Source organism: Triturus cristatus, chromosome 3_1, assembly GCF_964204655.1.
Source record: "Triturus cristatus chromosome 3_1, aTriCri1.1, whole genome shotgun sequence".
NCBI lineage: Eukaryota > Metazoa > Chordata > Amphibia > Caudata > Salamandridae > Triturus > Triturus cristatus.
Window position 1 is genome coordinate 656,631,110 of NC_140583.1, and position 27,326 is coordinate 656,658,435.

Genomic DNA, 27,326 nt, shown 5'->3' on the forward strand with positions numbered 1-27,326 from the left:
AAATAGATGAAGTAAGCCCACTGCCCCTAGAGGCATTGACTGGAGCACTTCTTCCAAATTTCATTCTCATCATGGCAAAACCAATATGCACTTTCAGAGCCTGGAGTGAGCTGGGTAAGGGAATGGGTCTGGAGGTTCTTGATTCACCCTCTATGCCCCTTCGCCACCACCCACTGATTCCAATGACGCAAGAGACAAAAGTTATTTCTCAACTGGCTAGTCAGGGAATAAAGATAGGTGGGAGTTTATATAAAAATAAGTGCCTCATATCTATATATACTTTCACCAAAAATACCCTATATTCCTTACTTGATATATTCATATACTATAGACTGAGGGGGATGCTTAGAGCCATCACTCCCGATTGCCCCGCAGAGCCCATGAGCTGTTGCACGCTATAAAAGCTCGTCGCAGCTTCCTCAACCAAACAACTGATTTCAAACTAGTACTGAGCAGAGTTTGAGGAGATCCTGCTGTCTGTTAACTCCATAACATCAGATTGGGGGTGAGGAGTTGGGCTTAGGCATATCAGACGAAGTTCTGCTACGCCCAAACCAACATGATTTCCTCAAGTAGCAGGTTGCGCATTATCTATTATATATTCTTGCAGCAGGCATAATACATCCCCAAGTCGCTACACAGATATGGCCCATGGGATGGTTATAATAGCGCCACTGGAGGCTTACTGGAGGGAGATACTCAGAACATTATAAAAAATGATTGGGTTGAACTCCTGAGTGACCCGAGAGAAGCCTTACAGGATGGATGTGGGAACTAAAAGTATCCTTCAGACGGTACACTGCTATAGCACTAATGGCAAAGTGACTTGTAGCATGCTGCTGGGGCAGGGGAGATCACCCAAATACTAGCAATGGATGGACTCTTTGATATATTATCAGGATCAAATTGAAAATCTATGCTATATTAATTCAGCCTTTTTCCCGTCCCAAGGACATTTGGAACCCCTTATAAAATGATCTGCTGTATTCTAATTCGTGAAGTGTCAGGATACGGGATGATTTGATCAGGTGTCGACTGATCGGACACATTAGAAGATGACTGGAGGTTTTACTGTACTGGATAATGCCAAATGTTACAAAGGAAGCATGTGATCACGCCTTAACGATCTGGTATTACATTGAGCAGATCAGACATACATAGAAGTGGGTCTCATGCTGACAAGATTCCTTATTCCTGCAATGTTCCCCAGACGTCAGACTGGATCCGGACATGTTGGAGCAGTACCCCTGCATGCCAGTAGGTGGCGTCATTGGGCTCTGCTTCAGTATCGTCGTCACCGAAAACGACATGCATGGTACCTATATAGGAGCCATGCCGGTGCGCTGACGTCAGTTACTTTAGTGACTTTCCACATCAGGAGCGTGGAGCTACAATGAGAACTGACCACAGGTGTGAAATACTAAGGCCCTAAGAAGTGTGTCCCTTATACTGCATCAGCTCACAGAGCAGGGAGCATAGGAAGGTCAGTGAGGAATCTGCAGCTAGGGTCTTTACTAGAAAAGGCGCTACCAAAGGTAAGTAACGTGTTCATCTGATAGAGACTTTTAGTAGCAGATTCCATACCTTAGAATGGATACCCAAGCAATGCTTCCCCAAAGGTGGATCTGCGAAGCCAAGCTAAACCAGAACGTCCTGCAGGACTGAACAGGCAAAGTGCCAGTCACGACAGACTTGACTGTCCAGACAGTAGTGTTTCGTAAACGTGTGCAGAGATGTCTAGGAAGGGAGACTCCACGGGATAACACTATAGTTGTAGCCTAAGCTCTGGTGGACTGAGCAAGTAAACCCTCAGGGGATTGCTTCTCGGTCAGTGCATAGCAGATCTTGATGCAGAGCACTATCCATCTTGAGATGGTGCGTTTCTACACAGCCTTCTCTTTCTTAGCTGCTACATACCTCACGAAGAGTTGATTGTCCACCCGGAACACTTTTGTACGATCAAGGTAAAACGACAAAGCTCTTTTTGGGTCCAGACAGTTGAGTCTCTCCTCTTTTAAGGAGTGAGGCAGAACAAAAAAGGTAGGCAGGGAGAAGTTCTGAACTACATGGATGAGAGTCACAACCTTTGGAAGGAAGGAGGCATGTTTCTGGAGGACCAGCTTGTCCAGGTAGAAGGTGGTGTAGAGAGGGTGCGCTGAGAGTGCCTGCAATTCGATGACCCCCCTGGCTGATGTTATAGTCACTAGAAAGGCAGTTTTTATGGCTAATAGCCTAAGAAGGTAATTGTGCAGAGGCTCAAAGGATGCGCACATTAAGAATATAAGAACACGATTGAGATCCCTCTGGGGCATGATGAATGGGCTGGAGGGATATGTGCTACAAGCCTTTAAGAGTTTGGGAGGAAGGTTGAAAGCTGTCAACTGTCATTGCTCAGTCTCCACGCATGAAGGTGAAGAGTGGGCAGGCTTGGGCGCAGAACCCTCCCCTGCTGCTATGACAGAAGATGCCCTCCAAGAGGCAGCCTGATCGAAGGACCGATGGTCATGCTCAGCAGTTCAAGATACCAGACTCTCTGTGCCCTATAAGGATTTACAAGAAGAAATTGTGTCCGGTCGTCCCTGATCTTCTTAAGAACTCTGGGCAGGAGAGGTATTGGCGGAAAGGAGTACAGGAGGTCAGAGTTCCACTCAAGACAAAAGGCATCTCTGCCTGAGAGCCGCCTTGGAAACTCCTGCGAACAAAACTGCAGACACTGCACGTCCTCGGTGGTGGCGAACATATCTAACCAAGGCTCTCCACACTGCTGAATGAGGCCTTACACCACCTCAGGATGGAGATGCCATTCATAATCAGCTAAGCATCTTTCGTTGAGTTTGTCTGCCCTGACATTCAGACAGCCTGTCAGGTGTTTCGCCACCAAGGAAATGCCCTGGTGTGCCAGAAATGTCCAGAGACACAGGGCCTCTTGACAAAGGTTTCATGACCCCTCCCTACCCTGTTTGCTGCAGTACCACATGGCGGTGAAGTTGTCCGTGAACACATGCACCAGCCTTCACTTGATCAAAGGAAGAAAGGCTTTTAATGCCAAGCAAATCGCCCAAAGCTCCAACATGTTGATGTGTAGCCCGGACTCCGCCGGAAACCAGAGTCCTCTGATCTCTATGTCTCCTAGAAGGCTGCCCCTTCCAAGAAGTGAGGCATCTGTCACCACAGTCAGCTCTGGTTAGGGAAGGGGGAGGGGTCTGCCACTGATCCAATCGCACTCCATCAGCAGCCACTACAGATTTTTTGCAGTTCCCTTCGAGATCAGGACCATGTTGGATAGATTCCCCTGGGATTTCAGGTCCCACTGCAAAACCCGCATATGCCAACAGGCATGAGCTACTAGCAGGATGCCATTTAATTAGATTGAGAAAGCACAGTACTAGGATAGGACGAAGGTCTCTCCTCCTTCGACACCAGAAAGTAGCAGGGTTGGTAACCACAACCTACTTCTGATGCCATCACTCTCTCTATTGCTCCCTTGTCCAAAATAGAGAGCACTTCTTGACAGAGCAAGGAGAGACGATCCTCTGTCAGTTGGTCATAAGTGTGTGGCAAGGGTTTAGGGGTAGTCACAAAGGGGAGGGAACAGCCCTTTTGGACGATCTGCAAAACTCAATGGTCTGATGTTCTTTGACTGGCGGGATACTATAGAACAAGTTACTTACCTTCGGTAACGATATTTCTGTAAGAAACATTAGTTAGTTAGATTCCTCACCTTAGAATATCCCCAGGCGTCAGACTGGATCCGGAAAGATTTTTCGTCAGCAATACCCTTGCGCGTCACTAGGTGTCATCTGCCTCTCCGCGTCCGTCGTCAGCGTCGTGATCGCCGGGATGACATCGTCAGAGTACTTAGACGCCGCCCTCCCGTGCTGACGTCAGTTCTTGTACATCGCTTTCCGCGCCAGGATCGCAGAGCCATGCAAGAGACCGACACTGGTGCCGAAAATTCTAGGGCCCTGAAAGGGATGACCTCAACACTAGATATCGGTTCGCAGAACGGGGAGGTTGGGTGGGGCGGTGAGGAATCTAACTAATGTTTCTTACAGATATATCGTTACCCAAGGTAAGTAAGTTGTTCATCGGAAAGAAACACGTTAGTTAGATTCTTCCCCTTAGAATACATACCCCAGCAATACCAACCCCGGTGGTGGGTCTGCGAACCAAGATCACACCAGAAAGTCCTGGAGAACAGAACGGCCAAAGAAGCCGTCTCTCCGGACTTGGCTGTCCAGGCAATAATGTTTGGTAAACGTGTGCAGCGAGGCCCACGTTGCTGCCTGACAAATGTCCTGCAAGGGGACTCCCCGGCCCAGGGCAGTGGTCGCCACTGTGGCCCGAGTGGAATGGGCCCTCAGCCCTATAGGAGGTTCCTTTTTAACTAAGGAATAACAGGCCTTGAAACAGAAAACGACCCACCGAGAGATGGTTCGCTTGTGCACCACTCTCCCCTTCTTTGCGTCCACGTAGCCAAAAAAGAGTTGGTCGTCCACCGTGAACTGTTTGGTGCGGTCCAGACAGAAGGACAGCGCCCGTTTTGGGTCCAGATGGTGGAGCCTCTCTTCCTCTTTCGAGGGATGCGGAGGCAGAAAGAAGGTGGGCAGTGTAACAGACTGTCCAATGTGAAAGGCATTTACCACCTTAGGGAGAAAGGAAGGACGAGTCCTGAGAACAACTTTGTCCGGATGGACAGAAAGGAAAGGAGGCTTAGAAGAGAGAGCCTGGAGCTCACTCCCCCTTCTAGCAGAGGTGATGGCAACCAGGAAAGCAGTCTTAAGAGTCAGAAGACGAAGGGGACAATTATGAAGTGGCTCAAAGGGAGCGCACATCAGATAGGTCAATACTAGATTCAAATCCCACTGAGGCATTACGAAAGGGACAGGAAGAAACATGTGAGTAATGCCCTTAAAGAATCGAGAAACAACAGGGGATTTGAAAGGAGAAGGCTGATCAGGAAGCCGTAAGAAAGCAGAAATAGTTGAAAGATATCCCTTGAGGGTGCCCAGAGCAGAGCCCTGCTGGGCCAGGGAAAGAAGAAAGAGGAGAACCTCAGAAAGAGGGGCGGAAAGGGGATCTACAGCCTTTGCTGTGCACCATGCCACAAATTTGTTCCACCTGCAGGCATATACCGATTTTGTGGAGGGACGCCTGGCTGCCAGAATAACATTACAGACTTCAGGAGGCAAGTCAAATGGCATCAATCTCCACGCATGGAGGTGGAGGCTGGACAGGTTCGGGTGGAGGACCGACCCCTGCTGCTGCGACAGAAGATCCTCCTGAAGAGGCAGTCGGATCGGGGGATCGATGGACATACTGAGTAGCTCGGGATACCAGTACCTTCGTGCCCAATCTGGAGCCACCAGGATGACCTGGGCCCGGTCGCGCCTGATCTTCTTCAGCACTATGGGCAGAAGTGGTATAGGCGGAAAGGCGTACAACAGACCGCAACTCCACTCGCGACGAAAAGCGTCTCAGAGCAAGTGCCGCCTTGGAAACTCCAACGCGCAGAACTGCTGACATTGCGCATTCTCTTTGGTGGCGAATAGATCTAACCAAGGCTCTCCCCACTGCCGAAGGAGGCCTTGCGCCACGTCCGAGTTTAGACGCCATTAGTGATCCATCATGCACCGGCGGCTGAGTTCATCTGCTCTGGTGTTCAGAGAGCCCACCAGATGTTGAACCACCAGGGTGATACCCTGATTTTCCAGCCATGTCCAGAGGCGCAGAGCCTCCTGACAAAGGGTCCACGACCCCAACCCGCCCTGTTTGTTGCAATACCACTTGGCGGTGGTGTTGTCCGTGAACACCTGCACTACACTTCCCCGGACAGAGGGAAGGAATGCCTTCAGTGCAAGTCAAATCGCCCTCAGCTCCAGAAGGATGATATGGAGCCGGGACTCCGCCGGAGACCAGAGGCCTCTGATCTCCGCCTCTCCCATGTGGCCCCCCCATCCCAGGAGGGACGCATCCGTCACTACTACGTGCTCCGGTTGGGGTAGGGAGAGGGATCTGCCACTGGCCCAATCGCGGTCCGTGAGCCACCACTGCAATTGTCTTGCAGTGCCCTCCGAGATCAAGACATGGTCGGACAGGTTGCCCCGATGCTGGGCCCACTGAAACTTCAGGCCCCACTGCAGAGCCCGCATCCGCCATCTGGCGTGATGCACCAACAGGATGCAGGAGGCCATCAGACCCAGAAGCCGCAGCACCAACCTGACTGAAACCCGGGATAGAGGCCGAAAGATGGGAATCAGAGCCTGAATATCCCGGGAGGATAGACCCGGAACTGCTCCGAGCCCAGAACCACTCCGATGAAAAAGAGCTTCTGGGAGGGACTCAGATGCGACTTCGGCACATTGATGGAAAACCCCAGCAAATGCAGGAGGTCGGCCGTAGTCTGGAGGTGGGAGACGACTGCCTGGGTCGAGCCCGCCTTCAACAACCAGTCGTTGAGATAGGGGAAGACGGGAAGCCCTAATCTGCGCAGATGAGCTGCGACCACCGCCATCACTTTCGTGAAAATCCGAGGGGCACTGGTGAGGCCGAAGGGGAGCACGGTAAACTGAAAGTGCTCGTGGCCTACCGTGAACCGCAGGTACCACAGGTAACGCCGGTGGGCCGGCAGGACGGGGATGTGGAAATAAGCGTCCTGCAAGTCCAATGCTACCATCCAGTCTCCAGGGACTAGGGCAGCCAGAACCTGAGCTAAGGTTAGCATCTTGAACCTCTCCTTCCGGAGGAAGGCGTTGACGCTCCTGAGGTCCAAGATAGGGCGTAGGCCCCCTTTGCCCTTCTTGGGAACCAGAAAGTAGTGGGAATAACAACCCGGACCTACTTCTGGGCCAGGAACGTGCTCGATGGCCCCCTTGGCCAAGAGGGCCGTAACTTCCTCCTGCAGAAGTTTTAAGTGATCCCCCGACATGTGGTGGTACTGCGGTGGCATGGCTGGAGGGTTCGCCTCGAAGGGGAGGGAGTAGTCCCTTTGGACGATTTGCAGCACTCACCTGTCTGATGTGATGGTACGCCAGTGGAGCAGGTGATGGGGAACTCTGCCTCCCACTGGCGTGGAATGGGCCTGAAAGCTCGGACTAGGTGGGCCTTGAGGCGGATGCTGCCGAGGTAGATGTGGACGGACCGGCTCGTTGTCTCCCTGCTCCGCATCGGCGGATTCCGCGACCGCGTTGAAGCTGGTTCTGCGACCTGTGGCTAGGCGGACGTGAGGGGCCGCCCCTTCCTTGGCCACGAAAGGGACGAAAAGCGGAAGTCTGCGGGCGCGGGCCGAGAGGCCCAAGGACTTAGCCGTTGCCCTGGAGTCCTTAAAGCGCTCCAGCGCACTGTCCGCTTTGTCACCAAAAAGGCGACTGCCATCGAAGGCCATGTCCATGAGGGTGCTCTGGACATTCCCGGAGAAACTCGTGGACCTCAGCCAGGCGTGGCAATGAATCGCCACCGTGGTCACCATTGCCCTGCCTAGCGAGTCGGTTGTGTTCAGTCCACATCGGATTGCATGCCGTGCCGCATCCCGCCCCTCGGCAAGAGCCTGGGCGAGCCGTGTCCGGGCCTCCTCCGGACACTGGGACTGCACGTCCTCCACCGTATCCCACACGGAGTGGGAGTAACGGTCCAAACGGCACGCAGTGTTGATAGACCGCAACCCCAAACTAAGGGAGGAGAACAGTTTCTTCCCAAACTGTTCCAACCTTTTGGATTCCCGATCCGGGGGAACGGACGGGAAGGAGGTCTGGGAGGTAGAGGTCTGGATAACCAGGCTCTCGGGCGTGGGGTGCATCGACAGAAAACTGGGGTCGTCCGGTGCAGGGCGGTGGCGCCGGGCCACGTTCCGGTCCACAGGAGGAACTGTGGAGGGCTTGGACCAGGTGCCCTTCAGAACATCAGTCAGTGCTTCAATGAACTGCAGCAGAGGCTCCGAGGAGCTTGCTGGCGGTTGAAGCACTTCAGTGAGGAGATTAGTCCTCAGGGCCACAGCAGGCAGCTCCAGCCCAAGGGCTTCGGCCGCCTTGCGCAGCACCACAGAAAATGTAGCACCTTCCTCCGAAGCCACGGACGGAGGAGAGATGAAACCAGTGTCAGAGGAAAAAATGACTGAGGGTAGTTTAGTCTGGATCTGCTCTATCTGGCATGGAAAGGAAAGAAAGGACGTCAGTGTACCAGCATGACGCATATATAGGTACTCTGCACAACATTTTCGGCGCAGACGCTGTTGTCACGGAGCTGAACAATATTTCTACCCAGACCCAGTCTGGCGCCGGGGGAATATTCTAAGGTAAAGTAATCTGCAGCTAGGTGTCTCTATCCGATTAGGGATGAAAGGAAGGAGTGCCGTGATCCAGAGCACAGTGCCTAGTAGGCTGGATGTGTGAAAGAAAGAGACCCTCTGAACTAGCTGACCGGCCCCTCAAGCCCATCTGGGTGTCGAACAAGAGGGGCTCTTGGAGTATGAGTGCCCAATACCCCCCCTTCTTTCCTCCACAATATTGGTTAGAAGGATTATAATTGAGGGAACCCCCACCTCGTATTCAGTTTCCTTTCCTACATCGCTTTATGAGATGAGATGCAGGCAGACAATTTCCCTTTAGCAGAGTGAGTGGATCATAAGGCATTGTGATGAAAACTGGACAGTCTAGACATAGTGAGCCCAGACCGAAAGGAACTCCTGCCCCAATATGGTAAGTGCACATTCAAATATTTACAAGAGTGGGTGGTACTCACTAATCACGACGAGAAGAAATCCTTTCCAGTATGTGGTACCTTCAACATAAAGAGATTAACTAATTTGCAGAAGAAGCTGAAAGACATTAAGGATAGAAAAGGTGCCAAACAGTGGCCACTCTTTATGCAATGGTAGGACAAGGCAAAGAAACGAAAACATGAATCCCAAGTCCTGAGTATGAAAAATATTTAGGAGAAACTGGAAAATCAAATTTGTGACATAGAGACAGTTAGGTCAGCTTCCTCCCCATATATTTCCCCAACTCACAGAACCAGAAGAAAAAGCGAGTGAGAAGAGAAAGAGAGCGAGGGCCCAAGAGAGAAGGATCTGTAGGATATGTGCCTCATGCTGGTTGATGGGGCTGGGATGCAGCTGGTAATACACCCAGAAGCTAAGGAGTGCATGCAGGTCTGCTGGAGCACAAGAAGGCAGTTATTGTAGGCGGAGCTCCAAAGGAACAGCTGTCAGAAGTTGAAGCGCGGAAATAGCGGCATAAAAAAACCCACCACTGGTAAGCCCATAAAGAATCAAGACTTCAGCAGTGGAACATAACTTCAAATAATTTTTGTTTCTAAGTAAACAGATGATATGAAGATGATTTCACCCAATGTGCAGAGGGAGATTTGCAGATGTGATGAAATCTGGTTCCTACCACTTAAAGTAAGATGTATCTTCACCATGCCTATTTAGAACCCACCTCAATGAGAGTGCAGCAGTGGCATGAAATCTTCAACACACTGTACATGGAGGTAACAGAGGAGGTAGGATAAATCAATAGGGAATCTCCAAAGATGGCAAGATAACTCCAACTTTAAAGAATGTAAATACTCTGATCATTGAGCACTTGAGGGATCAGGAACACACATGTACACATATCTTAAAGAAGGGCTGTATGACATATGTAGGCCAAGAATATCCAACAACAACAATATTGCATACGGTGCAACACCTACATCAACATAATAAATGTTATTACTGTTCTTACCTACAGATCATCTACCTAACTCAATTACTTATGTATCTATTAACTTGACATCTAGTGCTTAGGTCGATGTAATGGATGCAATATTGTGGTCATACTATATTATGCAGGCAATATAGTGGGGGTGCACCAAAAGAAGTCCCAACCCGCACATGTTTCAGTCTCAGAAACGCAATGCCTGTGGGTGTGTCAAAGGACAAACACAAAGGAATCTTGTCACTGCAAACATGTGGAAGTTAGAAAAAACACATTAAAGAGATATTAAGAATTCCACGCTTAAGTAAGGGAGTGAAGGGCCACAGACATACATATGAAAAAATGCATAAAAACACATAATACCTTTAGGAAACCATTCAGCACAGCCTGAGCCTTTTCTCCAGTGGTGACATAAGCGACTGCTTGATCATTGGCTGTGATGTACAACTCTTCATCCAAAATGCGGTCCAGCACCAACTTCCGGAAAAATCTCTCTGCATTGTGTCGTGTGTAGGCAGCACCATGCCCAAATATTCCCGTCTGAATCTTTGCACTCTTGCTACCTGTTCACAATATGGAATAGACTCAATGTTGAACACTCTCAATGAAAAGTCAAGTATACAGCACACAAGACACATTTACACTGCTGATCATATCAAATAATTTGAAAGAAATGAATTAAGTGTTCAGAAGTGATCCTGATATTTGTTGGGGTAAGGTTGTGAAACAGTTTTCTTATTGTGCTTTTGATTCAAGCAGGTGCAACTGCTTGAAGTTTTGGGCCACTCTGAACCAAAACACTCAGAACTATTGCTTTATCCTAGAACTAGTTATACCTTTAAGCATTTATTTCTCACTCTCTTTGGGAGCAAATTTGGCAAGTTGATAGAACTCATTAATAGCACTTTATCCAGCAGGAGCAAAGCAGACTACTACCGTCTTGTGATACAAGCTAACATTGTCAAAGGAGATAGACAATGTCAGAGATTGAACGGAACAGGAGGTAGCTCACCCGATATGGAGGCAGAGTTAGATCTTTGTATCATCTATGAGAAGCTGGTGAAATCCTACTCTAAATAATTCATCTTGCCATGAATGCCAGGAATAATTGTGGGATTTTTCTACAAAAGTGCCAATTTTCTGCAAATCGCAAAATCCTGGAAGAATTGCCTTAGCTGCTTCCTGTCTATTTTTTCAAATTAAATGTATAATTTGAAAGACATCATGACACATTTGGGCAAGGATGCTCAAGACACTGCCAACTTTGACTGAAAATGCCGCCATTTAACCCACCCTGCAACCTAGGTTATCTGCTCTTTAACCTTCTCGGGTTCAACAGGATTTTTTTGAACATCTTTACCACAACGATAAGAAGCCAGCTTAGGATGGCCCATCAAACAAGCTGGATCAGAATCGGGGTCCTATATTTCTTCTCCAAATAAGGCACTATCGCCTGCACCATTGTGGAGGTCTGCATTAACTTATGGCCTTCTGACCATACAAAATCCAATATGGGGACTGACCTTTGGCCGTATTTGGCTATTCTTTAACATCATAGAGATAGAATTGCTGCACAAGGAATTTAATGGGAAGATCGAAATTATTAGCTGCCCTTTCTAACAGCGCATGAAGGAAGGCCATGCCATTTGGAGCGTATTCTGGCTATCTAGGTATTGTCTCCTCTCTCTCTCTCTCTGGATAAGATGTTGATGTAACGGGCATTCAGGATGTATGGGCACTGTAGAAGAGTGGCCTCCAACATCAGAGGAGGTGAGGGTGGTAAAAGTGATGGACATGGCGTTTAACTTGGAGGTGGTGTAGCCTGCTATTGAGGGAGCAGCTTCTGAAAAGTGTCAATTTGTTGCAGTACCATCAGGAAGGCAATAGTCACCAGCATAAATTGAGGATCCTTACAGGACAATATAATGGTTCATAAATTCCCAGAGGATTATCAGTCATGAAAGTCTGAAACTGATAGCCATATTCCTCTGCCCCAAAACCCTCCTCTTTAAATCCCAAAACTTAGTGCACACTCAGCTGTGCAGGGCTATTTCATGTCTGAAACTTGTCCCGGTATCTTAGACTCCAGAATCTGAGTAAGCAAGTAAACACACACGAAAGTTGCTGGAAATTAACTTCTGTTGTCAATAAGGGCGTCGATGAGGTGGTAGTTGTCGTTGAGTAGGTGGTTGCTGTAGTTGCTATTGTTGTCAACTGTGAAGAAGGCTTTTACTGTCCGCCTGCTCTCTCTCCTCCTCTGGGACACCCTCACCCCACAGGCTTATAGATGTTCTGTGTTACAACAAACAAATGATGGACGGAATGCTGACAATGCATACATTCTCCCCCAGTCAAGAGATCTGGGTTAAATCCATCGTTCTTTTGCCCACTACACCACCCTAGTTCAGACATGGCCATATGCAAATCAGTCTTGACCCTGTGCCTCATGGGAACAGTCCAGCCCGAACTGCCAAGCCATGTCTTCCCTGGACCGGAATCAAGCATCCTAGGACCGGTTTCTGGCTATCAGCCGTCATCAGCCAGGATAGCTTGACTCCAGTGGCGTAGTGAGCATGGGTCCCACGTCTGGGAATACCCATCCCACTTAGGGCGAAAAGCGTTACAACAAACAAATGATGGACGGAATGCTGACAACGATGGATTTAACCCAGATCTCTTGACTGGGGGAGAATGTCTGCATTGTCAGCATTCCGTCCATCATCTGTTTGTTGTAACAATTTTCGCCCTAAGTGGGATGGGTATTCCCAGACGTGGGACCCGTGCTCACTACGCCACTGGAGTCAAGCTATCCTGGCTGATGACGGCTGATAGCCAGAAACCGGTCCTAGGATGCTTCATTCCGGTCCAGGGAAGACATGGCTTGGCAGTTCGGGCTGGACTGTTCCCATGAGGCACAGGGCCAAGACTGATTTGCATATGGCCATGTCTAAACTGGGGTGGCGTAGTGGGCAAAAGAACGATGGATTTAACCCAGATCTCTTGACTGGGGGAGAATGTCTGCATTGTCAGCATTCCGTCCATCATCTGTTTGTTGTAACGCTTTTCGCCCTAAGTGGGATGGGTATTCCCAGACGTGGGACCCGTGCTCACTACGCCACTGGAGTCAAGCTATCCTGGCTGATGACGGCTGATAGCCAGAAACCGGTCCTAGGATGCTTGATTCCGGTCCAGGGAAGACATGGCTTGGCAGTTCGGGCTGGACTGTTCCCATGAGGCACAGGGCCAAGACTGATTTGCATATGGCCATGTCTAAACTGGGGTGGCGTAGTGGGCAAAAGAACGATGGATTTAACACAGATCTCTTGACTGGGGGAGAATGTCTGCATTGTCAGCATTCCGTCCATCATCTGTTTGTTGTAACGCTTTTCGCCCTAAGTGGGATGGGTATTCCCAGACGTGGGACCCGTGCTCACTACGCCACTGGAGTCAAGCTATCCTGGCTGATGACGGCTGATAGCCAGAAACCGGTCCTAGGATGCTTGATTCCGGTCCAGGGAAGACATGGCTTGGCAGTTCGGGCTGAACTGTTCCCATGAGGCACAGGACCAAGACTGATTTGCATATGGCCATGTCTAAACTGGGGTGGCGTAGTGGGCAAAAGAACGATGGATTTAACCCAGATCTCTTGACTGGGGGAGAATGTCTGCATTGTCAGCATTCCGTCCATCATCTGTTTGTTGTAACGCTTTTCGCCCTAAGTGGGATGGGTATTCCCAGACGTGGGACCCGTGCTCACTACGCCACTGGAGTCAAGCTATCCTGGCTGATGACGGCTGATAGCCAGAAACCGGTCCTAGGATGCTTGATTCCGGTCCAGGGAAGACATGGCTTGGCAGTTCGGGCTGGACTGTTCCCATGAGGCACAGGGCCAAGACTGATTTGCATATGGCCATGTCTAAACTGGGGTGGCGTAGTGGGCAAAAGAACGATGGATTTAACCCAGATCTCTTGACTGGGGGAGAATGTCTGCATTGTCAGCATTCCGTCCATCATCTGTTTGTTGTAACGCTTATAGATGTTCTGTGACTTGCACTGCGCCGTGCGTAATGCTCTGGAATGCCTGCCCAGTCCTTTACATACACAGATAGCAACTGTGTGGACTCCCTTGCATTGACCTGCACGTTGCACTGTCCACCAACATGGACACTGCAGGGACACCTGAATGACTTTATGCTGTCACACAGGCAGAAGGCACTTTTCCAATATAGTTGCCCTCACACGTTTAACATTATTTCTTCACTGATACAGACTCCAGTGTTTAGGCTTTCATAGTTTGGTCTCCCCTTTAGATGTATTGTTTTCCCTCTCTTCCACTTACAGATGAAGTATACTGCTCAGTGCTGTGTACACGATGCTTCAAACGGCAGACTGCATATGTTCCTATTGCTTTTGCTTCACCGTAACAATCTTTTCTTATAACTCAATAAAAAAAAATAAAAAAAAAATCACTATAAAGAAGGCTCTGTAGTCAACGGTGGGATGATGGACATCTGAAATGTGGTCGTCGTCAAGGGTCTAGTATCGGAGGGTTCCGTCATAGTTTGTGTCTTATGCCCCACCAGTTTTTAAGCTATATTCTCCAAGTTGATCAAGATGGCGTCCCTCAACAGTGGCAGGCGACTTACTGTCACATTCCTGAGGTAACATTTAAGATCTGAGCTGTACTAACGGGTGCAGCTCTCTTCACTGGCTCATTTCCGATGATGCTGGTGAAAGTCTATAGTAGACACAGAAATAACCAATTAATCTTTCTACTGTTGGTAGAGCCAAAGAGAGCTGGAAATTCTTTTGTGTTTGTTTGTAAGCCATTAAGGACTCCTAATAGACAGAAGAGAAACCATATACTGTTTAACCTTTCATGAGCCAGCATGCTGGCTCATGAAAGGTTAAACAGCTCATGTGGTGACAGCTCATGGGACCACTGAATTAGGACTGAAATAAGCAATTCAGCTTACATCTCATACAGCAGGGAAGATGCAGCCAGTCCATAATGGTGGACTATATGTTCAATACAGGTTAGAAATGTAGGCTTTATGGGACTTAAGGCTACCCTTGCATTAGGCTGTTCTGGAACCTTGGGTCAAGCTCTTGTGTAAGGCTATGTAGGCTACTTCAGTAGTGCCTTTTTCTTAGACCATGTGAATGTCTCTAGACTATGTTTGGTGCTGTGCCATTTAGTCATATTGGGAGTGAGGCAGTTATATGTTTTTTGATCATGGAGGTACTCTGGGAACCACCCATTCGAGCGAGTCACCATTTGACTGCAGGGATCCACCCTGGAAACCTGCGGGTCTGTCGGGACCACGATCCCGTGGTAGTGTAGACAGCTGCACCGCCTCGTTGCTGCTGATATTTTGCTCTTTGCACATTGTTGGAACTCTGTGAAGCTGCTATTTTTAACTGTTCTGGTGCTTTTAGAAAATCTTTTAAATACCTAACTGCACTTTATTTTGTTTGGGAATTTTGATGTGTGGTGGGCGGAGGGAATCGACCCCTGACTAGAAGGAAGTGGGGGAAAACGTAACGACCCGACATTTTAACTTAGGCGCGGTCTAGTCGTTCATGCGCCCAGGGCCTTCAAAACGGGACGCTGTGCGAGCGCGCTCGAACCCGTGGTAGTGCAGACAGCTGCACCGCCTCGTTGCTGCTGATATTTTGCTCTTTGCACATTGTTGGAACTCTCTGAAGCTGCTATTTTTAACTGTTCTGGTGCTTTTAGAAAATCTTTTAAATACCTAACTGCACTTTATTTTGTTTGGGAATTTTGATGTGTGGTGGGCGACGGGAATTGAACCCTGACTAGAAGGAAGTGGAGGAAAACGTAATGACCCGCTATTTTAACTAAGGCGCGGTCTAGTTTTTCATGCACCCGGGGCCTTCAGAACGGGACGCTGCGCGAGTGCGCCGCTGGCGCGACAAAGCCGCACATAAGGCAAGCCCGTCTGCGTCCCGGATGCGTCCGGAGGCGGAAATGCTGGTTCTTCGACACCAAGTAATCTGTACTCAAGGGACAGTCGCATATGCTACAGTAGGAAATGTCTGTTGGCAATTGATAAGTGTGTGAGTTGATGTCCCCACTCCTTTTATGTTGCCGACATGAAGGGTGTTAACTGTAGTGTCTGCAACTGGGTAACTCTTTCACCCCCCTGACGTAGGAAGCTTAGCAAAGCCTGGAAAGCTGGGCATATGTCCCTCTGTGCTGCAGAATTTTAGGGCTAATAATTATTTAAAAATGATGCTTTTAAACACATGCTCTATGAAACAGCACGAGTTTCAAATCTTTGATATGCTTACTGAGCTTAAACCTGATGTTATGTTTCTGACGGAGACATGGCTACATGAAGGCTCCAATCCTACTATTGCGAACGCCATCCCCACAGGCTACCTGTTACTAAGGAAAGATAGGTTGGGTGGTCGGGTGGGGGGAGTAGCCACTATGTATAAAAGTTTGTTTACTTGCACTGCACTACCAACTTTAGAGTTGGATGGTGCTGAGAGTCTCGGTTTCCTGTTACTGGTATCTGCCCACCAGTCAATTGCAGGCACTATAATTTATCGGCCACCAGGACAGGCGACACGTTTTTTGGAGTCATTAGGCAATGCTATTGCACCGATAATTGCAAAATATAAACAATGTCTGGTACTTGGGGATTTTAATATTCATATGGATCAATGTACTGACCCTGAGTCTTTGAAACTGTATGAATCTTTCACTATGTTAAACCTTACCCCGTATGTTTTCACCCCTACGCATGAAAGGGGCCACATCCTTGATCAGGTTTTTTCAACGGATAAGATTGTAATGGACCCGCCCTGCCCTATTGTATGGTCAGACCACTGCCTACTTACTTTCAGAATAAATAAAAAATCGTTTCAGTCTTATATACACTGTACGGTGCGCACCGGAAGTTTTAGACCTTTTAATCAGATGACCGTGGCAGCACTAGGCAGTGCACTTAAAACTCATCCTATCTGTAATAGGAACAATTTAATGTACGATATATGTTAATTAGAAAGCTGGCTGGAATCCCGTGCGAATGAGCTTGCTCCTCCTAAGCCCCGTGCAGCTAATGGTGGCAGAGCCTCAGCCCCTTGGTTTACTGAGACTCTTAGGAAAAGCAGAAGTCTCTGCAAATGTCTGGAGAGAGCTTGGAGGATGGACTTTAGTTCTGTGGATAAGTTAACTTATAAAGTGGCATTAAAATCCCATTACGCCAAAGTTTGCTTGGAAAAAAAGAACTTCCTGTGCTTAAAAATAGAGAAAGCAGGCAATAAAAGTAAGGAACTATTTAGAATTGTCAAAAATTTCTCTGCCCCATGTATCACAGAAAGTCTTTTTATTCCTACAAATGAATGGACGAGCAGCATTGCACACAATTTTTATACAAAAATCACTACCATCCAAGCTACGTTGGGTGAAGGACCCGCCGCTACAGCAGCCATTTTTGATAACCCACCCCTGCTTTACCAAACGCCGGTGGATCCCTACTGCACTTTCCTCCTATCACGCTGGATGACTCACTAAAGATAATGAGATCACTGAAATCAGGCTCACCCTCAGACCCCTGCCCTGCAAAAATACTGGCATCTGTTGCAGAGGTGATTAACCCGGCCGTCAAAAAGGTTTTGAACCTCTCTCTGGCTGAAGGAGTGATCCCTGATAGTTGGAAGCACGGGAAAATTCTTCCTCTTCTAAAAAAATCTTCCGCCGACCCTTCTGTAGCCAGCAACTACAGGCCACTTTTGTTGCTGCCTTTTTTCTCCAAGGCCCTGTAGAAATTTGTAAATAAGGTTGTTGCGGAGTTTGTTGAGACCAACTGTGTATTACATCCAAGCCAATCAGGTTTCCGAGCTAATTTTAGCACTGAAACAGCCCTTCTGGAAATCTCTGAATCCATTAAAACTACACTTGATAAAGGAGGAAAGGCAGTTTTGATATTGTTGGACCAATCCACAGCTTTAGACACCGTGCCCCATGACCTCCTTTTGGGTAGACTCCAAGGATGTGGTATTGGGGGCACGGTCCTGCAGTGGTTCAGATCTTATCTGGAAAATCGTCAGCAAACAGTTTGGTCTCCCCCTTCTGAGGCCCCTATCCCGCCACTGATTGTAGGTGTCCCACAGGGATCTATTTTAAGCCCCACTTTGTTCAATGTGTTTATGGCCCCCTTGGCGCCATTGGCAGAACACTCCGGTGCTAAAATCATTTCTTACGCCGGATACACAATTGTTGTTCACGTGTGGTAAGAATGAGGCCCTCAATGGGAACGAGATAAACACCTGCTTGTCAGCAGTATTTGAGTGGTTTAAACAGAATCAACTACTGTGCAATTCGGAGAAATCAGAAATTATTTTCTTGGGTCACAATCCGGGGGAAGAGTGGCGTGATTGGTGGCCACAGAACATGTCTCCTCCTGCTACCTCAGCCACAACTGTCAATAATCTTGGGGTAAAATTGGACACGGATATGTCCATGAAATCCCAGGTTCAGGCTCTGGCTGGCACATGTTTTGGCCAACTGAAAATGCTGCGAAACTTCCTCCCATTACTCTCAGTTTCTCACAGGAAAACAGTAGTACAAGCACTGATTCTGTCCCGTCTTAATTATGTAAACGTTCTTTATGTCGGCCTTCCGGATTATCTTATTGGCCACCTCCAGGTGGTACAAAATGCCGCGGCTAGAGCCATAATTATGGTGGACCTCAGGACTCATATGACTCCTCACCTGAAGTCCTTGCATGGGCTTTCAGTACGCAAGAGGGTAAATTTTAAGGCTTTGGTGCTGGCTTATAAGGCCTTCAACAATATTGGGGACTTATATCTGAGAAACAGGTGCCAGCACTATGTTCCATCTAGAAGTCTGAGGTCTTCCAATCAGCTACTCTCGCAGATCCCAAGGTTCTCCCGCTCTCATTTGGGTGGGCGGTCTTTTTAGGTGGTGGCCTCTCGGCTCTGGAATAACATGCCTCCAGCCTTGCGTCAGGCGCAGGACCTCCTCAGCTTTAGACGCGGTTTAAAAACCTTGCTGTTTGCACAATAGTTCAGCTGCCTCGGGCGGCCTGTTTGGTTCTGTCACTGGTTCTCTTTTCTTAGCGTAGGGACACTCTTGGGAGTAGCCGCGTGCTTTATAAGTACTCAGTAACATAGTAACATCCTATGTAAAAAGAGACCTAACTGCACTATGGTTCCACACAAGCAATTCAAGGTAATCACATTGTACACAGACCTTAACAAAAGGTTCATTCGCCAAACTAGTTGCTCTTATGACTTCTAATTCAGAGGGCAGCCAACATAAAAACATAACTATCCAGTAAAAAAAAGAAATTCTGAGGGACATAACAAACCCCATTCATATTTCCTAAACACCGCTGCCTTCAGTTTAAGGAGCCGAGAAGAGAAAAAGCAAATATTCCTGGCTGCCATAAAACAGTAGTGCAGCAAGTAGTAGCTAAAGGCAAGCAGGATGCCACATGTTCTATACAAAAATATTCAAGCTTCAGTATTGGAGACAAAAGTCGTGTGTTTGGGGAGGATCATCTGTCACGCCATCCAATTTTTCAACAATAAATATTTTGTGTAGTATACCCTGATGGTGAAATGGTGTGCAATGGGCTGCAGAGCGGCGGAGCGAAAAAGCTTGATTGAAGAGGATCCGCATTCTCCTAGCAATCTTAAGTCCTCAGTCGATAAATATACAATGCACAAAACACACAACTAGCATCACATCGGCAAGCCATAAGTAGCTAATATGTATGTTAGACCCCACATGACAGACGGGACTAACAGGCCCAAATGATGTGGTTGAGGTCGTCTGCCACTGGTGTCCTGGGGTCCATCGTACTATGACTTTGCAAACTGGGCCAAGTACAACTCTTACTGCATCTGACTCTCAGGGCAGCAAATGTGAGCAGTTACAAGCATCTCAAGCAAGTAGGATCGGGTGCACAAGCTGAGAGCTCAACAAACAGACACAATATCTCGAAGTCTAACTCAGTTCTTGTCTTTTGGGGAAGAAGAAGTACTTTTAATCACACAATAATACTAAATCCTACACAATCCACTTGAGTTATACATGGAAATATCCCATGATTCCTCTGTGGGAAATTTGCCCTTCCATTCTCTTCATGCTGTGACCCACAGGCTAACACTATCTCATATTGCTGCCCCCCATTCCTCCAGTAGGCTGAAGCAAGAGCATGAATTCAGCACAGGTACAGACTTGGTTCCCCACAAGTTCAAATGTGCAACTAATTTGTGCTTTGCTTTTATTACCTGAACAGGAGCAGGTAAGCAACTGTCTTTCACACTGTCCTCCACATAGTGTAGAGACGGACCGCAGGCGGAGAGGCACTGGACTTCATGTGCTGGCTTGGTGGCGGTTGAAGGACAGGCATAGGCGCAGACCATTTCTCCTACATGTGCAGCCTCTCGAGTGAACATGTAGGTGTTGCTCAGCAAACATCTAAAATCTTCAGCAGCTGCGGCATGCTTATCGGTTGAGGTGATGAACACTAGCACAGTAAGTGTAGCCCAACAAGGGCCAATGCAGCATTCACGCAGCTTGGCAGTTATAGCCCAACATGTGCCGGTGCAGGATTCACGTAGAACAGCAGTAGTCTTGTGCCTGTGCAGGACTCCCACAGCGATGCAGCTGCAGCCCAACACGGGCCAGTGCAGGATTCATGCAGCATGGCATTTGCAGCCCAACAGCCGGTGGGTTGTCAATGCCAACTACGAAGAGACAGGGGGACCCACTGCAGTATGCGTCGCTCTTGACTTCGCTCTTTCAGGCAGTAAGCTTTCTTTGGGTGCCCTTCGACTAGCAACAGGCTGGCCTTCTCCTCCTGCACAGTATTTCCTCCTACAGAACCCGACAGACTCAGTCTCTCTTTCAGATCCTCAGCTAGCTCCTGCAGCAGAAAGTGCAGACTTCTCCGAGCTCTTCTCTGTGAGGTGCCTAATCTGGCTGTCATCAGCCTAACTGAACAGTCTTGCACAACAGATACTGCAGTCCCACCCCTGACAGCACCATCAAAAAGCTGTGCTCAGGAAGAAATAATTAACAGTTACATGCTTACACAGTCTTCATGGAAATTCTGAAGGTAGCCTTGTTTTCATCCTTCTCACTTCAGTGTCGGAATCGTCACCCTCCAGTCATAGGAATGCAGGCAATACAATTCTACTGTCTAGGAAAGCTCCCCTCTTCTGCTGTTTTGTGCCATTGCATGTCTGAGACAGAGCGGCTGCTCATCCCGAGGAACTCCGACCGACTAATGTGGTCTTAAGGTGGAACCGGACACCGACTACGCCGTATTTAGGTACAAATACCTACGTTGCACCTTCATTGCACGTACGAGACAGAGCGGCTGCTCGTCCGGACGAACTCTGACCGATTCATGCGGTCCTAAGGTGGAACCTGACACAGACTATGCGGTGTTTAGGTGCAGATACCTACTTTGTCCAGACGGAGCGGCTGCCCGTCAAGCATACTACTCAACCACCACAGTCTACCTTCCAGTTTCAACCACACCGACTTCGCAGTGATCTCAAAGGCCCGAACCGTCTCCTGCGGCCCCCCAGCTAATTCGCTCTTACTTCTTCTCGTGGAACACTAACTTACACGCCTAGGCCGTGTACTTTTTCATTTCGTATTCTTCATGCTCACATTTCCTTGTCCTGATGATGATGTCAAATCATTGGGATCGAAACGACGTCGACCTCTATACAACGAAAAACTCCTCTACTGTTTAAAATTACCACTAGGAGTTTTTGTCCATGTTGTCAATGCGATGTATTTATTTTAAATGTCACCCTCACTCGCCACTTCACGCTTGTTTTCACTCTTAATTGGAGCACTTGAACTATAATTCTTAAAAACAGCCTTGCTGTATCATCTGTAATAAAATATTTTTGCATTGCGAAAGCCCATGGGTCCCCTGACATTTATGTTTAACTTTATGTTTTGCTTCTCTGGGCATCAACCGACCCCATATGCCTAGAACTATAAGTTTAGATACTATCATAATTGAGCAGCTTCTTTTGCTGTTTCTTAGGAACTTTCTGGCCTAGCATGAACCATTGTTCTTTCTAAAATGCCGAAAAGAGGGGCATCCAAAATGGATACCACTGTTTTCAGTACTCAGATTCCAACACAGAGTCCAACTACCATCTTTTATTGCAAGTACATTGTACAAGCACAAACTTGACATACACACTTTATGTCAGTGCAAGGTTCTGGGTTTCACACGACCACAGGACTTTAAGCAAGAGGGGCTTATATGCCACACACTCATTGACACAGATAAAAACATCTGGTCACACGATTGATTAAAAAAACTCAACATTCTGCCACATCTGTCTTATGTTTTAAAACTCAACACAGGGACACTGAGGGCATGCTAGGACACAGGACATGTCCTGGACCCTGCACTGTCAAGGACAGGCCTCAGCCTCTCCACACACACTCACTTAGATTTCTGTGATGCTAGGGCCAAAAGTTAGTCAGGATACCAGATACACATACAGTCAGGCACTCCTAGCAGAGGAACATGCCCATATGCCACGCAGGGGACATTACTCCCTCCAAAATGTATATATGTATTTAAGTGGTATTTGTATAATGCACACAACATGCAACCAAGTGGTGTATAGGGTCAAATGAAAATACAAGTAGCTTTGTGTAAGACCAAAAATAAAGAAAGAATGTGAGCCCAAGATTTTCCAGATTCAGCAGCCAAACATACTTACCAAGGAAAATGTCCACTAACATATTGAGCGTCAGTCTATAAGTAGCTTTTGTCTTGCCTTTGCTGTAGCCTCCAAGTGTGGAACAGTTTTCCTGCACGAACCTCAAAATGTTTTTAACTTCATCTGTCACGTTCCTCGATGTGTAATTCTGTCAGATAGGAAAATCATACAACACTTAAGTGACATTCTACCATCTGTCACTACTACATCCTAGGTAGGTTTTCAGCTTCTGCCATATTCAAGGTCCCTTCTACATCAGACACCAATCTCTGAGCAGGACTGCTGAGGCATCAGTGATGCCCACTTTTACCAAGGCCCTGAAGCTCTCTGTGCACACAACCTTGCACAAGACTGAACAGGAGAACGATTTCAGGTGTTTAAATCCCAATCTGGAAATCAAGAGATCTATAATACAGTCCTGCACTCACTCCAACTCACTAACTTTCAGCACATAGATTCAGGCCACAAAATATGTAATACAAATTCGTATTGGCTCATTATGAACGCCCAGGAACCTAAAAATTGGAAGTCTGCATCCGAGCGTTAACATGTGAGTTAGCAGGTATTGTACGTGGGACCCTGAGGTGCTACAGAGAAATGAAGAATTAATCAAGTAAATCAGTAATCTGGAGAAATCTACCCAGTAATTTCCCATTCCTCTATGCAGTTGGAAACAAGGCAGGTCCACAGTGTTTCTGCGGCCTTCCTAATTCCGATGAACCTACAAACATTCATTACTGGGCTGGCCAAAATTAACAGTAATGAGGTTTTAGACGCTAGGAAACCACATATAGGACTATGAATCTAGACATTTACATACACTGGACAGTGTTCTTTGCATCCCTTGGGGGATAATAGTCCAACAAGATACTGTTGATCTCATTACATCATAATCCAATGAGAGGACAGTGACAAACACAGCATATGACAAGGAAAACAATTTACCCCTACCAATCACTGTCTACAAACCACCAAAGGTTTCACATTTCTAATCCCAGGAATGTACAGTGGACGGTCAGGGATCTACAGTGGAAAGTAGGGGATCAGATCTAAAAGGACCGTGTTTAGAGGTCCTGAAGCCTACAGTGATATTCACATCAGATATTCGGTGACAAGACCAGGGACCTATACCAGAATGGAATGATTCTAAGAGATCAAAAGCAGAGGTTGAGGACCATGGAATGGAAGTGGATATACCTTCTTCCCACAGCAGTTGTCACACATCACATCAGGATGCTCCTTACAGAAATTGGGATTGAAGTTGTTTTGACAAGGAAAACAATTTACCCCACCAATCACTGTCTACAAACCTCTAAAAAATGCACAGTTGTAATCCCAGGAATGTACAGTGGATCTACAGTGGAAAGTCAGGGATAAGATCTAAAAGTCAAGGGTTTGAAGGTTCTGGGGCATACAGTGGAAAGACACTCTACACATCAAATATTCGATGACATGACCAGGGACCTATACCAGAATAAAATGAATCTAAAACCAACATCAGAGGTTGAGGACTATGAAATGGAAGTGGGTATACCTTCTTCCCGCAGCAGTTGTCACACATCACATCAGGATGCTCCTTACAGAAGTTGGGATTGAAGTTGTTTTCACCAAAGTATGACAATAGCTGGGTGCGGCGGCAGTCCACCACATTCTCGCAGTAGTGTACCATGCTGTACAAGTTGTTATAGTGAGTTGACTTTGTGGCACTATTCCCATCCTTTTCCACTAAAGAAAACAAAATCCTTACCATTACTTACATTATGAGCAGTCACTCAGAAGTGTCATGATATAGATGGTGGCAAGGAACCCAGGGAAAACAAAGAGACACTATAAGATAAAGAACACAGACAATACGAACAATGGAGACAAAAGAAGCAATCAGTAACAGAGTAGAAAGTAATGCCCGACACAAACAGAGGGGAGAAAAAGCAGTCAGGCGGATCTTACACCAAAGAGAGGGTGAGCAATACTAACAGAAAGCAGACAGAGTGATAAAAAGATAAAGGGCACAGACGGGAGTAACTCACAGAGAACACAAAGAGAATTCAAGTAAACATAAAAGAGACAGAATATAACAAAAATAAAGAGCACAAAAGGTAAAAGCTATAGAAAGCAGAGGCAGCATATGGAAATGTAACTCATTAGAATCTCATGCACACTGTATATCGTAAAGTTTGCCTTCAAGATACACCCGTCTAAAGGCTTATTTTCTCTATTTTTTCTTACAAGATATTCAATTTAGATGGTATTATACCATTACTACATACCCATTGCAGTGAAGGATCACAACAAAAGCAATCACAATAAAACATATAAAGGAGGTAAGTTACAACACATTACATTTACAATGCATTTAAAGGTTGGGATGGGTGGTAGCACATAGATGTAAGCAATGTGTTCCTTTAAGTTTCAGGGATGGGTTGTTTTAAGGGGTAGTAATGTTTTTTAGGGTTCAGAGGTGGGTAGTGATTAGAGATAGCAAGGATTTTTATGGTTCAGGGGAAAGAAGTGTATAAGGGGTAATAAGCATTTATTAGTGTAAAAAGCTGGGTTATGTATGGGAGTACGAAGGAGTTTTTATAGTTAAGGGAAGATTGGTGTATAGAGATAGTAGTGATTTATTAGGGTTCATGGATGGGTGGTGCATAGGGGTAGTAAGGAAGGTTTAGACCTCACATGTGGCCAGTAAATAGGGGGATAGAGATTTTAGAGCTCAGGGATGGGTAGTGTATGGGGGCAGTAAAATAATATATTTATTTTTTAGTTTGATAATAACGTTGTCGCTGTTTGACGAATCTTCACGAAACTTTACAAAACAAATTCAGCCACCTCAGCTCCTTCCTGGAAAGTTTTGCAATGATCCATCAAGCGAGGCTGAGAAAAACATGGGTCTCAAACGTGTTTTACTCATGAAGTTTCCCACAGGAACTTTAGACAATGCTACAGTCAAAAATGGCTGGACGGAATTACATCAAATTTGGCAGAAACCAGATCTTGATCCAGGAATCATATTTTTTGTGATTTGGTATAAATCTGTTCAGCAGCTTTTGAGAAATTGAGATAAAAAATGTATAGATGCCCTCGCAAGTGGGAGAAAATATGGGGGGCGTGGACTCTGTATAGGGGTCTGTGAGTGGGACCGTGAGGTGTGGCAAATGTATTATCCGATAAGAGCTAAGCGGAGAGTTCAATCTTGTACTGTGGGAAAAAATTACACAGAATGTAAGTGTGCGCTATGCGCTGAGGTGCTATGTAGTCACCATATCATTTGTTAAAACTGTACATGTATGTCTAGATCTGCTTTTTTTCTGAAGCTTGTTCTTTTGTTAATAAAAAGAATTTAAAAAATGTATAGATATCTAGAAATGTGGTACTACCACGAGTAACACTAGCTCAAAACATGAAATCTGATGGGCTGGCCTCAATATGAAGAGAAAGTTGCAGCTGACATTTTAGGATTTGGGGACTTAGTCCTCCGGCCAAGAAAATGATATGTAAATAAAGGAATTCAGGGCAGGGGGTGTCAAATTAAAAAGACACTGCATTTGGGCTGTGTGGTGGTACCTCAGGGGTACCGCAGCACTCAGCCTGGCCGCGTTTAATTTTACTGTAGTACCGCAGGAGACTGCCTTAGAGTGTTGCAAACCATGGATTTTGACCAGCAACTGGATCTTGGACGCTCAGGTCAGGTTCTGCAGCCAACCCCACATCTAAAACCAGCAAAGGCCGTGGGCGGGAGTTTGCTGCCCGCAGAGGGTTGGCTACAGGCAAGGCCATGCAACTAACTCCATGCCTTCAATTGCAGAAGGTCGTGCACAGCAGGGGTCTGGATGCCTGCGAGAAGTTGGGCAGAGTGGCTAGGCCCTGCGACCAAACCATGCTGCGCAAGGCCTATGGTAGTGCGTGATAAGGGGGTTAGTTGTCTGCAGTAGGTTAGGCGCAGGACTTTCAGCTGGGTTTGGCAAAGTTAAGTATATGTAATCAATTCTTACTTTAAGGTAAGAAAAACCTCTTGAAATTCACTGGAAAAAAAGCAAAGGTTAAAGTGATAGTTAAGTATGGTAATAATATCTTACTTTACATTAAAACATTTTTTTTAGATATTCACTGTAAAAAAACAAAAGCTATCGCCATACACTGCTTATTAGCTCCATTTTACATCACTCATGACATGTTCTATGGGATCACTGATCACATCTGAAATTACATCACTAATGACAACAGTTTGCATGGCGGGGGTACGTGTTAGCTACTTCAATTAGCTAGAACTAGTGAATTTTAGTGTTTTTATTATTTTTTAGTTTCTATGTAATATTTTAAACCACATTTTTGCCTAACTATAACATCACTTTAACCTTTATATGTAAATATATGTATATATAAATGTATATATTACCAACTGGTGGTCACCAATAGGTAGTTCTCGTTAGGACCTAGTTTCCATAGGATAAGGGTTTTTGGACTCCGTTGAGGCATCATCACGAAATAAAAAAAATATATATATTTATATTACCTACTGTAGGTTGCCAGTAGGTAGTCATAGTTAGGACCTAGTTTCTATAGGAAAAGCATTTTTTGACTTGCCTATAACTTTGGCGTCATTTGACCAATCTTTATGAAATTTACCCAAAAAAGTGTCATGGTAGGTTCTGTGTATCATAGAAAGTTTGGGGGGATCCGTGCAGTGTGGACCGAGAAATTGGGGCACAAAATAAAGGTGCATTTGTAATGTTAATTCCCATAGGAACACGTTGTCAAACTTCATCCCGAACTGCTGGACAAAATTACACCATATTTGGCAGAAAGGTAGATGGTGTTACACAGATTGTGCTTTTTGTTATTTGGTGCAAATCTGTTCAGTAG

The 27,326-nt window shown here is 46.6% G+C and overlaps 1 protein-coding gene across 1 annotated transcript in view; it reads right to left on the reverse strand.

Moving 5' to 3' along the window:
• The window catches only part of BLM (BLM RecQ like helicase), a 383,147-nt gene that overhangs the window by 36,290 nt on the left and 319,531 nt on the right, over nt 1-27,326 (reverse strand). The window contains exons 15-17 of the mRNA XM_085644695.1: nt 23,998-24,188; nt 22,464-22,611; nt 10,059-10,258 (exon numbers count right to left, since the gene is read on the reverse strand). Of these exons, the coding sequence (XP_085500821.1) occupies nt 10,059-10,258; nt 22,464-22,611; nt 23,998-24,188 (539 nt within the window). The remainder of the gene's footprint in view (nt 1-10,058; nt 10,259-22,463; nt 22,612-23,997; nt 24,189-27,326) is intronic.